Below are 13,332 nucleotides of genomic sequence, written 5' to 3' on the forward strand. Positions count from 1 at the left end.
AATTATTTCTCTCCATTATTGTCACTGGCCCTATAACTTGGATTTTCAGATTGGTGCTTTTCTTGGTCTGTAGAAGGATTCGCCATGGAAACACCCAAAACAACAGGAGGGAGGCATCTGACATGAGCAAATGACTTAAGAACAGCATATTGTTCCTCTCACATACCTGGCGTTCTGAAACACAATATTTACACGGCACACCACGTGCTTCTTGCTGTGCCTCGAGTATCCAGGCTACAGAATATGGGAACTCTGCAGTCCGACCCTCAAGAAAATGGGAGGCTTATGGAAAAGATAAATCTGAGAGATCTAAATTAGATGGGAGACCAGATAATTTAGTGCATTAAGAGTTCAAACTTGGGGGGCACCTGGGTGGTTCTGTCGGTTAAGCGTCTGCCTTTGGCTCAGGTTGTGATCCCGGGGTCCTGAGACCAAGTCCTGCATCCGACACCCTGCTCGGCAAGGAGCCTCCTTCTCCCTCTCTCTTTGCCCCTCCCAGGCCTGTGCTCTTGCCTGTCTGTGTCAAATAAATAAATAATTTTTTTTTTTTTTAAAGTTTGAACTTGGGGGTAATTGCCTGGGTTTGATTTGGGTCTAAACTTTTCGAAGAGCCCGTCTTCCCTGGGTTGTTGTGACCATGAAGGCCGAATGTCTGGTGGCCGTCACGTGATATGTCATTACCACAGCCCTCTGCCGGGCCTTCAGAATACCAGACTGAGAGCAGGAACCCGTGTATCTTCAAGGACTTACTGGCGAAATCCTGATAAATCTCATGGTGTTTTGTGAAGACAGAAATTGGGGCAGGGGGCCGAAAGCCCTGAGAAGCTTAAAAATATGCATGGGATCCGAATTGCGGAATGGGACCCAGGCAGGCATTCCAGACCAGTAGTTAACACAGATCAGCAAGAAACAGACCGAAAGGAGTGCTGCCTGCAGGAAGGGCTAATTCCAGGGCCCAGATCGATTTAGCACCTTTCATTTTCCAGACACACGGAGAAGCCCAAGCCGGCCTGACTGCCAGAGTGAGGTAGACAGCGTGCCCGTATTCCCATGTTCCAGGGATGGTAACAGAGCTTCTGGAAAGAGAGAGAACTCTGAGGTTCATCAGGTGCTGGGTGGCAGAGCTCACCCTCAGGTGGTCTTGACTGTCCGTCGCACTGCCTTCCTCCAGACCAACCTTCCTGCACTCAGGTGTCCTAGAGATCAGAGACGATGTGGCTGAGTTCAGCGTCACGTGGCATGTTCTGAGGCCGCTTCGTGTCACCTGCCAGGCTAGGTCCCTGACCAGGTGAGCAGGGGTACTCCTTTCCATGCATAGACCAGGGAAAGATGATTCTGCCAATTGTAGGACACATTGGAGGAGGGAAGGGACCCATTACAATAATCTAATGACCATGCGATGGGGAGAAAAAGAGTAGTTAAATCACAGGTTGATGAAAATCAGAATAATCACCATAAAATGAGTGAGTCCATTGAGTTATGACCCTTTTGAGAAGCTATTGAAAGCTGTGTTCTCCTCCTGCCAAAAAAACCACCTAAAGCTCTGCTTAGAGTTTCAGATACTTGGTCCCAAACTAAGAATTTCAGAGAAAGCACCAAGGCTGATTTACGTGATCACCCAAAAAAGAGGGAGATGTCCAAATGACTTCTGTGCTTCAATCCTTGAGGTCTGGAGACCTGGAGGGACAGACCTGCAGAAGTCAGGGTAGGAAACTGTTCTGTGCTTTGGTTGGGTTTAAGAGCTCGGTGGCCAAGTAGGAATAAGATAGCAGTAGAGGCTGACAATGGCGGTGGCTTGGGGGAGGGGGGTATGGGGAGGTGCCTCTAGGGGTATCACTGAAGCCGCAGTTAGATATCTTCTCTAGGGAAGAGAAAACAAGGATAAAAACAAACATAAGGGCTGAAGAAGTGTCCAGAGGAGAGTCCAAGAACCAAAATGGCGCACTGTAGCCACAAGAGGGAATTGTCATGAGGGGGCCCACCGTGGTCTTCTGCTGCAGCCCTAGAGGGGTTGAGGATCTGTAAGAGGGCCTGGGATCCAAAAGAAATGAGAAGACTCCAGTGGGCTCTTTTCCCCCACAATGAAAATGCCGGTATTCAGTACAGTTTAGATGGCAGTAATAGAAGAGCATGCAGAGCCCACTCCTTAAGATGAGTCGCAGACTGTGTTCTGATTCCGGTGGGCTGGCCTTTGTTGCTGTGGTCCCGCTGTCGGTGGGCACGACTGTTCCATTGCTTCGAGTGGCCCGTGTGCAGGCTGCTTTAACCGGATGTGTCTGAAGTGTTCGGTCAGATGACCGTGGCTGCCCATGGAGCATTTCACAGGGAGTCCTCCAGGGGTGGTCGTCAGCAGGAATTCAGCAGGCGGCTGCTCCACGCAGGGCCCGCTCCCACGCAGGTGAGAACAGAGAGCCCCGGGAGGGGGCTGAGTGGCTCTGGCTTGCTCTTCAGACTCCTGTGTGTAATGGAACCTTTCCTGTCACTTTGGATCATTCTTCGGTGGTTTTTTCCACTCCTTAATCATCTTTCAGTTACTCTCTGTCCACCCCCGATGGTGGGGGAGAGGAGTGTTCCTAAGACTCTAGGGCTTGAACATTTTGTCCCCCAGCGGCTGCTGCCCTGTTGGTGACCTTGAGCCTGGCTCCCTTTGTCGCCACTCAAGCTGGTGGCCCAGTTTCAGTGCCCACGGGAAGCCTCCTCCCTCCAAAGGTGCATAGTGGCAGGGTCACACTCCTGGCTCTGTTGTGTGCTCAAACGCAACACGTCAGGTGGAAGATGCTGGTCAGCTTAGCCTGAGTCTTGGACCTGTGCGAGAGCTCAGAGATGCCCGCTGTTTAGATGGCAGTAATAGAAGAGCATGGAACGTCTGCTCTGTCCCTGCACAGACAAGACCTTTTCTGTGTCTGGGTTGGTCTTCGCCCAGGCCTCGCGAGGTATGAACCAAAGTGTTCATCATCAGGTCGCAGATGTGGGTTTCGACTGTGGCTAGTGAGCCGCTTGCCCGAAGAAGTCACATGTCATTGAGGGCGAGCAGGGTGCCGGAAGGCAGAGGGGAGCGAAATCCCAGGACTGTTGTCAGGGGATCCCCAGGGCAAGGTTCCGTGGGCTCCGGGAGGGCAGGACAGGTGCCGCCTGGGCAGGGCGCTAAGGAGACATGCTGGTCTGGGCAGTGCCTTGTGCCAGGGTCCGAGGGGTGGTTAGGATTTTCCCAGGTGGACAAGGTGGAAGGGGCAGGTGGAGCCAGAGAAGCTGCCTTCGCTAAGGCCGATGGGAAGATATGTCGTATGGGAAGGGATGTGGGGTCAGGAGGGCAGAAGCCATCCTGAAGGCTGGGCCTGTGTTAATTAGACATGTTGCTTATTTTCAGTCTCTTTTGTTGTTTTGACATCTTGGAGGTCTTGCTGGCTGGGGAGAGACTGCCCTTTCCAGGCCGAGCTCAATTCCTAGAGAGAGCAACCAACTTAGCTGCCAGGTTGTCTTTGACACATAAACCAAACAATCCAAAGTCAACCCCTGGATCACCTCCTTCATGGAACTCACACAGAACAAGCTGGTATTTCCCCTGCCCTAAACGACCCCAGGGCCAGGTTCCATACAACTGGAGACCACCCTGATACCTTGAACACCTGGAAATTATTCCAACTGTCCAACCCGAAATTCACCCAAACACACCCATTCCTTCCCATGAAACCATGGGAAGGGTCTTGCTCCCTGCTTCATTCCTTCCTGATCCTCACTGACCTTGGCACTTCCCCAGTGACCATGTGTGGTATGGCATGTCCCGTCCTCTTGGGAAACTTCTTTTGGTGGCATTGGCCTCTCCATGTCTCACTTAGGTCACCTCTAGAAGTTAAATCCTGGGTACATTCAAAACACAGGCCAGGGTGTGAGCTTCAGAGAATGGGGGCGATCAGGGACCATCCAGTCCAGCAGGAGTAGAGAGGAGACACTTTGCTCACCTGTTTCCTCTTCTTCTCGTAGAAGCAGAACCCATTTTTCCTCTGGGGCACACTTTGTCCTCTTTGTAACTTAGTTTTTTAACTTTTCCTTCTTTCCAATGACCTGCTCCCCACAGCAAGTCTCCCATTTTTCTTCCACTGAAAGTAAGCACACGCCTCACTTCTAGGCTGCCCTCTCAGGCCCAGAAAGGTCCATTTAACTGCATTAGTTTCCTGTTGTTATAACAAAGTACCGTGAGCTTGGTGCCTGCAAACAAAGCAGATAGGTCCTCTTACAGTTCTGGAGGTCAGAAGTCTGAAATCAAAGTGTCCGCAGGGTTGTGTCCTTCCGGAAGCTCTGGGGGAGAATGCCCTTCCTTCCTTCCAGTTCCCAGAGGCTGCCTGCATTTCTTGCTGGGAGCCCCTTTCCTCCATCTTCAAGGCCAGCAGTGTAACGTGTTCAGACCTCTCTGACTCTGACCTTCCGTGTGAAGGTCAGAAGACGCTTGTGATTACATTGAGCCCACCCAGAAAATGCAGGCTAGTCATCCCAGCCCCAGATCCTTAGTTAATCACCTCCACAGAGTGCCTGTATGACACAAGACGTTCACAGGTTTCAGGAGTCAGAGCGTCAGTATTTGGGGGAGCCATTATTCTGCCTACCACACTGACTTACCAAGTGGAAAGGCCATGCCTAATCCGTGGTGGAGCCAGGAATGGAACCCCGGACTTCGGACCCTCAGATACTTGTCATTACTGCTCTGCCCCAGTGAAGTCTCCCTGTGGGCACGGCCACCAGCACAGCCGGAGGAGTCGGGGGCCAGGCGGAGGACACAGCAGCACCCCTGTGTCGCCAGTACTCACTGAGGAAGTGGGGGCATGCATTTAGCTCTGCCTTAGTTGCTTTCTTCAAAGAGGATTAAAACCTCTCTCCCAGAGATGCTTGGGCATTTGGCATTGATAGAAAATACCATGTTATTTTTTTTCCAAAGGAAAAAGCCCTAAAGGAGGAATCATGTAATTATCTTTATTAAATCCCACCAGCTACAATCCACGTCAGTCGTGCTTTTCCATAAGCATTTGCTGACCACTTTGAGTAGATGAACCAGGTACTGGGCTGTTTAACCACTGAAGCCACCATACTCAGAACACAGCATTGTTTTTTTTACAGAGGGAGAAACTGAGGCACGGCAAGCAAGAGATGTGGGGGATGCCATTCCTTTGCCCAGAGTCCACAGCTATTCAATTGTGAAAGGAGGATTTAAACATCAAGCTCAGGGATGCTCTCTCTGATCTGGCCCCATGTAGTGACTTGCTCTATAACCCTAGGAGGTCCAGGCGCAGTGGGGTCTGACTGTAAAAAAGGCAGATTTTTGGAACATTGGAACATTCTAGTTCCTGCCTAACAAAAGGAGCCTTGCTGAGTTGCAAACCGCTTTTGCACCCCCTTCTGAGATGACTTTGCTGGGTCACCACGGTCAGGCCCAACGAAACCCCCACCTCTTCCTGGAAGCCCTCCGTGCCCACCTCCGCTCTTACTCCTTCAGGACATGACACGTGTGCCCTTGTCACATCTCCTTTTCCCTCCTCTGGACATCTTCTTTGTTGTCACTCTTGCCCGATTCGCCAGCTCACGCACTACAGAGCTGTACTTCTGCAGGTTTCTGTGACCCTTAAAAGTTGAATGCTGTCTGAGTAAGAACAGGGATTTTTTTTTTCCCTTCCTGGGGTAGAGAGGAGAGGTACATGAGGCCGGAAGGGAGCCAGGCGTGCACAACCCAGAGTCAGGCCTTTGCTGTGTGCGGGGCCAGAGGAGCTTGGAGCGCTGAGGCCTCTGGGGACAGCACCCTGCTGTGCGAGCGTGAAGAAAGCTGTGTCCTAGGAGGAGGGGAGGGGTCGGGGCTCCTAGAGGAAGAAGTATGTTTCTGGATATGTGTTGCTAAAGCTGAGGAATGTGGCGGAGGAGTCTACTTTTGCTCCTACCTGTCTGCTGCTGCAGGCGGAGGCTGGGGGTCCCCCAGATACTGGAGGACAGTCTTGCCATCATAAGATCCTTAATCACCTCTGCAGAGGCCCTTTTGCTGTTGAAGGAGATTGTCCCAAGGTCCTGGGATTGGGACAGGGACGTTAGTGGGGTTGGGGAAGCAAGAGGAGGACAGCTGGGCTGAAATGACCCCTGTGCCCAAACCAGTGGTTCCTTTCCTGGGATCCAGGGCCCCTGGGTGTCCATGACATAGACAGCAGGGGCCTCAGTGGCCCTTTTTGAAGTGGAGGGGAGAGGGGCCTTAGGTGGATTTAAAGAGCCTCTTAAATGGGGAGACAGTCCCGGACCCCTTTACCTGGAGACATTCCCAGCCCCAGACCCTGCATTCTAAGCTCCGAGGGGCAGAAACCCACCTTCATGGCCACTCGTAGCCCTTCTGGGGGAGACACTTGGAAGCCTCTGCAGAAGACAGACCACACTATGACCTATCACTGCTCCCTCATTACTCGGTCTGTTGGCCAGCTGTGTGTGTGAGGCCCGTCCTTGGGCCTGGCAACTGCGCTGTCCGTGTCCTCGAGAGCATCCCCTGGGACACCTTGCACCGGGAGGTCAGCCTTGGTGTCCTCCCCCATTTACACGGCACAAGGCAGTGGCCACAAGCAGATCACGCTCCTCTCTGGAGGAGCGGAGGCACGCCCCGGGCTCTCTCTGGGACACACTTCCATCCGTAAGGGGAGTTAAGGTTGAACTGTATTTATTTGAGGGTGGCTTTTAATTTTCTTTAATCAGAATTACTCATAAATTATCAATTAATTACTATCTGCTGTTGATCTCAATCCTCTCCGCCACAAATGAGCGACGCTCTGCGACGAATGCCATCCACTGTAATTGTAGGGTACTTTGTCAACATTTAATCAACGGTCCTTATTAACGTGGCATTGATGTGTGGCCGCCGTCCCAGCGCTATCAATCACGAGTGAGCAGCCAAAGCAGGCTCGGACACCATTGCTCTCTGTCACATTATCCAGCCCCAGGGCTCTGCCGGCCAGGCACGACGTTCACTTTTCACTAAATGGACACTGTCTCTTCAGTGCGACCCACTTTTTGTCATTGTCGACTTCACCACTCACAGCCGTTCGAGCTTCAGTCCAGAGCAGCTGGGCTCGGCAGCACTGGTTCTCACAGCCCCAGGTCCCTATTCCTTTGGTGTTTCCACCCTCAGCCCATTGAGTGTGAAATTGCAGGATACTTGTCCAGAACCGACCTACCTCATAGTGTTCTCTGTGCGCGCGCGCGCGTGTGCGTGAGAGAATTGTACATTCTGAAATAAAATGACCTGAACCAAGCAGAAGTGATCTTTTAGTTTTCTTTGTCTTCCTGAACATTCCTGGAGATTAGTCTGTTCTCTAAAGCCCTCCCAATAAAAGCTGGTCCTGTGTTAGCAAGGTGGATCTCACCGTTTCTCCCTCTCTCTTTTCAGCCTCTACGGCAGACACATGCAAGCAAACCCAGAACCGCCGAAGAAAAATAATGACAAATCGAAAAAGATCAGCCGGAAACCCCTGACAGCCAAGAACAAATAAAGGGTTGGCATGGGCTGAACTTCTGGTTGCTTCTCTCATTATGACTTCTATTCTCTGTTACTGTATTCCACAAATAAATACCGTGTGTATGTGTTGTTGTTATTTTTCCCTCTTTCTAGCACTTATCACTTTACCTTTTAAAATGCTTTTGGTAGGTGGTAGATTTTTTATAAATTCTTAAAACCATTTCCATTTGTTTGCTTAAAAATACCACAGGCAGGAAACAAAGCTCTAATTCAACTGCAAATTCCATAGCAGGCACAGAGTTCAGTCCCTTGAATAGACGTTCACAAAGTTGCGTATTATTAAAAGAATAATTAAAACTATGTGATCGCTTAAATGTCACAGTTAACACCATTCACTCTTCTGTTTATTCATACAAGTCATTATTTTGCTCTGTTAAAAGTTTTCTGTAACCATCGAGATGTTATGTTAAATAGCAAATAATTTTTAATAAAATCTTAAATTTGTATCACATGTCGCCTCTTGAATAAAGAATGGCCTGATCTTAGGGTGTGCACATCTTCGTTTATTTTCTTCCCCCCTAAACGATCCCATCCGAACTATATTGGCTGTAGATGGTAAACTCTAGAACGTTCTGGGAAAGAAATGCAAAATTACATCAGAATTGGTTTCTTCTCGCATTGATTTGTCAGGTTGGATTTTTTTTCCCCCCTTTGAAGACTGTTTCTAAATTAGGAAGGAGCAGAAAAACAAATCTCTGGGAGACTCTGCCAAAGGATTTTGGAAAGCAGCACTTCTTAGCTGAAGAAATGGTGACTTCTGCCAGCGGCTGGTAGACAAAAGTTGTGAAACGGAGAGAGAAAAACTCAGGGATGTTTCTTGTCACTGCAGCAGATCTGCTCAGAGCAGAGCACCCTCCCGCGTGACTCTGGTGGTGCCAACGGGGTTGTGTGAACGTGCACACCCAGCCCCACTCCCAGGGAAGAAACTGCAGCTGCAGAGTCATTAAACAAGCAATTGTGTAGCATCTGTGATAGGCAGCTTTGTTCTTACCAACAGTAATATGGATGTGAGTGAAAATAAACCCAAGCAGCATCCTTGCGCTAAGAGGGCTGCCAACACCCAGCGCCTCGAAACAAAAGGAGAGTGAAGACGTAACCCTCTCAGATTGTGGCGTGTCTACCCCGTCTCCCCTCCCTTCCGTTTCACAGTGGAACCCCCCAAGAACCAGGATCCCCTAGGACATGGAAAAAACCAGAATCAAAACACAACCAGAAAAAAAAAAATCCAGATTTATGTGGGAGACGGACTTTGCATTTGAATCAGAGAGACCACTGATCAAGATCAGGATCTACGCTCACTGTTTCTGGAAAACTTCTTGGTACACCATTCCTGTGGGCGAAGAAATTCCCCGGTACCATCTCCTCTTTGGAGTTAGGGTCGACTTAAGTTTTCTAGGGGCAGTCTTTCCCTCAGCCTGAATTTTTTTCAGTTGTTTTTTTAACTCGTAAAATTGCAGGAGGATGAACAATGCCTCTGCTGTTGTTGATTGGAAACTGAGCGAGCAACAAAGCATTAGTAAAAATATCATGATAACTCCTAGGAATCATTTCTTTAAAAGATGAAACCTCTCGATAGAAATATGGGCAATACACGTAAATTTGCAGAGAGGAAATATCTCTAAGGAACATGAAAAAAAAAACATCCAAACTCACCAGTAATCAAAAAAAATACAAATCAGACCAAAAATAAATAACGTGTAACAATGAGATATGTGCAAATATTTTTTTTAAAGGCGTAGTTACTGGTGGGGAGGAACATGAGATAAATGTTCTTATATGCTGCTACTGGGAATATAAATTTCTCTTCAGGAAGGTGGTAGCAATTTGACATACATAGCAAAACCTTAAAATTGTGTACTCCAACCCAGAAGTTTTATTTCTAGGAATTTATCCTGAGGACATTATCAGAGATGCACACAAAGAGCTATATTTGAAAATTACCTTACTGCTTTTTACACAGTGGAAACACGGAAAAAGTAAATGCCTACCCATGGAAGAAGGGTTAACAGCAGTGTGTTCCCATGACAAACTTTTATGAAGACGTTAAAACTTACAGAACAGTATCTAAGGGCAAAGGGAGATAATGCTATCCTCAAGTAAGAAAGTAAAATTTAAAGAACTATATGGTCCTAGCAGTGTAAAAAGGAAATGATGTTTATAATATGTATATGCAGAAAAATTAAATGGACCAGGATTTTTTTGGCTGATAAATTATCTCTCCATGGTTGGGTTAAGATTGTTTTTAATTTTAAAAAAATTTCTAATTTTTATTATTTTTTAATTATTAATTTTTTAATTTTAATTCCAGTGTGGTTAACATAGAGTGTTGTATTAGTTTAAAGTGTTAACGATGTAGTGATTCAATAATTCTGTACATTACCTAGTGCTCATCTGGATAAGTGTACTCTTAATCCCCTTCACCAATTGTTTTTAATTTTAAATACTTTTTCTCTAAATTTTCTGTAGTGATTATGTGTACTTCTGTAATCAAAAAATATTAAATACTTGTTTTCAAAATGAAATGGGTACAGTTAGCAATCTAGAAAATAATGTATATTTGTATTCAAGCATAATATAAAATCTTAGGGTATTTTTTTTCTTTGTCATTAAAGTGGGTTTTTTGCGTGTTCTCATACACTTTTTGGTTGCTTGGTACCCTGATTAATGTTTTATCCACAGTTCATTATTACCAAGTTTTACTGAGATATAATTGACATACAGCACTGTGTAATTTTCAAGTATACAGCATCGTGATTTGACTCATATATTGTGAAGTGATTACCGCAGTAATTCAACATCCATCATTTCATATTGATAAAAAAAAGTTTTCTCTTTGTGATGAGAACTCAGGATTTACTCTTAACTTTCAAATATAGCATAGAGCAGTGTTAACCAGAGCCATGATGTTGTACCTTACATGCTCAGGACTTAGTGATCTTATCACTGGAAGTTCGTACCTTTTGACCATCTCATCCATTTCCTACCCCCATGCCCGCCCCTGGCAACCTCAGATCTGATCTGCTTTCCTATGAGTTTGGTTTGGTTCTTTTTTTTAGATTTCACAAGTAAATGAGATCATAGAGTGTTTCTGTTTTCTCTAATTTCACCTAACATAATTTCACCTCAAGATCCATCCATGTTGTCACAAATGGCAAGGTTCTTTTTTATGGCTGAGAACTTCCAATATAGTAGTATTGCCGTGTGTATATATATGTGTGTGTGTCAGGTCTTCTCTCTCCATTTATCTATCAGCGGACACTTGGGTTACTTTCACGTCTTGGCTCTTCTAAGTAATGCCGCTGTGAACAAGGGGATGCAGATAGCTCTTCAACATAGTGTTTTCATTTTCTTTGGATATATTCCTGGAAGGAGAATTGATGGATATATGGTAGTTCTATTTTTAATTTTTTGAGGAACCTCCGTACTGTTTTCCATAGTAGCTGCACCCATTTATATTCCCACCAGCAGTGCACAATGGTTTCCTCTGTATCCTTGCCAGTGTTCGTTATCTCTTACCTTTTGGGGGATAGCTATTCTACCAGGTGTGAGATGATATTGTGCTTTTGATTTGTATTTCTCTACTGGGTAGTGATGTTGAGCATTTTTCATTTGTTGGCCATTTGTGTAACTTCTTCAGAAAAATGCCTATTCGGGTTCTTTGCCCATTTTGTAATTGTATTTTTTTTTCCTCTTGGGTTGTATGGACTATTTGTATATTTTGGATTTTAACAGATACAGAATTTGAAAATATGTTTTTCTACTCTGTAGGTTGTCTTTTAATTTTGTTGATCATCTCCTATGCTGTGCAGAAGTGTTTTGTTGGATGTAATTCCTTTTACGTATTTTTAATTTTGTGGCTTGTGCTTTAGGTGTCCTATCCAAAAAATCATCGCCAAAGCCCAAGTCAGGAAGCTTTTTTCCTGTATTTTCTTCTAGGAGTTTCAAGGTTTCTTGCCTTACATTTAAGTCCTTAGTTCTTTTTGAGTAGTGTAAGATAGGGGTCTAGTTTATTCTCTCACATGTGAATCTCCATTTACTGAAGAGAACATCTCTTCCCTACTGGATGTGCTTGGCTTTCTTGTCAAATATCAGTTGACGTATATGCGTAGGTTCATTTCTGGGCTCTTGATTATGTTCTCTTGGTCTGTGTGTCTGTTTTTATGTTAGCACCATACTGTTTTGATTACTATAGCTTTATAATACATTTGAAGTCAGGATATATGTTATCTCCCACTTTTTTGTTCTTAGGATTGCTTTAGCTATTGGGGTCTTTTGTGGTTCCATACATGTTTTGGGATTTTTTTTTACTGCGTGTGTAAAAACTGTGATTGGAATCCTGATAGGGATTGCATTGACTCTGTGGATGGCTTTTGGTAGTATGGATGTTTCAACAATGAAAATTCTTTCAGTCTGTGAACATGAGATAGATACCTTTATGTTTATCTCTGTCTTCTTAGATTTTTTTCTTCAATGTTTTATAGTTTTCATAGTTGAAATGTTCATACCCTTAGTTAAATGTATTCCTTGGTATTGCTTTTGATGTTATTGTAAATGGATCAATATCTTTTTTTTCTCAGAAAGTTTGTTAGAGTATGGAAACACGACTGATTTTGCATGTTGGTTTTATATCCTGCAACTTTACTGAATTCATTGATTAGAACTAACAGTATTTCGGATGAGCTTTTAAGGTTTTCTATATAGAAATCCATGTCATCTATGAAAAGAGCCAGTTTTACTTCTTCCTTCTCAGTATTGATGCCTTTTCTTTCTTTTGCTTGATTGCTCTGGCTAGGACTTTCAGTACTGTGTTGAATATGAATGGTAAGAGTGAGTACACCTGACTTGTTCTTAACCTTAGAGAAAAAGTTTTTAACCCTCTACCACTGAGTATGATGTTAGCTGTAGTCTTTTCATATATGACCTTTATTAATAAGTATGTTCTTTCTATGCCTAGTTGAGTTTTTATCATGATTGCATGTTGAGTCTTGTCAAATACTTTCTATGTCTATTGAGATGATTATGTTTTTTCTTTCATTTTAATAATATATATTTATGGGTTTGTGTATGTTGAACATCCTTGCATCCCAGCAATAAAGGCCACTTGATCACAGTGAATGATCCTTTTAATGTGCTGCTGAATTTAGTATTTGCTAGTATTTTATTGAGAATTTTTTCATCCATATTCAGCCAGAGATACGTTTTCTTCTAGTGTCCTTTTTGGCTTTGTTAACAGGGTGTTGCTGGCCTAATAAAATGAGTTTGGGAGTGCTGCCTCCTCTACAATTTTTTTTAAAGAGTTTGAGAAGGATTGATGTTAATTCTTTGTTTGGTAAAATTTACCAGTGAAGCCATCAGGTCTTGGACTTTTGTGAGATTTTTGATTACTGTTCGATCTAGCTAGTAATTGTTCTCTTTAGGTTTTCTATTTCTTCCTGATCCATTCTTGGTACATTGCATTTTTCTGAGAATTTTCTCATTTCTTCTACGTTGTCTAATTTGTTGGCATATAGTTCGTAGTAGCTCCTTATGATCTTTTATATTCCTGTGGTTTTGGTTGTAATGTCTCTTTCATTTACAGTTTTGCTGATTTGGGTTCTTTGGTTTTTCCTGGTTATCTAGCTACAGGTTTGTCAAATGTATCTTTTCAAAGAACCAACTCTAGGTTGTTGTTGTTGTTTTGGTTTGGTTTTTAAACTGTAAGTTTATTTTTTCTATTGCTCTCTTCTGTATTTCATGTATTTCTGCTCTGATCTTTATTATTTCCTTTCTTCTGCTAACTTTGGGGTAATTCTTGCTTTTCT

General features: G+C 44.7%; 1 protein-coding gene across 3 annotated transcripts in view; it reads left to right on the top strand.

Annotated features, from left to right (window-relative positions):
* RSU1 (Ras suppressor protein 1) overlaps positions 1–8,016 on the top strand; it is a 185,258-nt gene extending 177,242 nt beyond the window's left edge. For all 3 annotated transcript variants that reach the window (XM_059184042.1, XM_059184041.1, XM_059184040.1), the window contains one exon: positions 7,403–8,016. In XM_059184042.1, coding sequence (XP_059040025.1) covers positions 7,403–7,488 — 86 coding nt within the window. In that variant the 3' untranslated portion in view covers positions 7,489–8,016. The remainder of the gene's footprint in view (positions 1–7,402) is intronic.
* Positions 8,017–13,332: the final 5,316 nt, after the last annotated feature.

This window comes from Mustela lutreola, chromosome 8 (assembly GCF_030435805.1).
Source record: "Mustela lutreola isolate mMusLut2 chromosome 8, mMusLut2.pri, whole genome shotgun sequence".
NCBI classification, from domain to species: Eukaryota; Metazoa; Chordata; class Mammalia; order Carnivora; family Mustelidae; genus Mustela; species Mustela lutreola.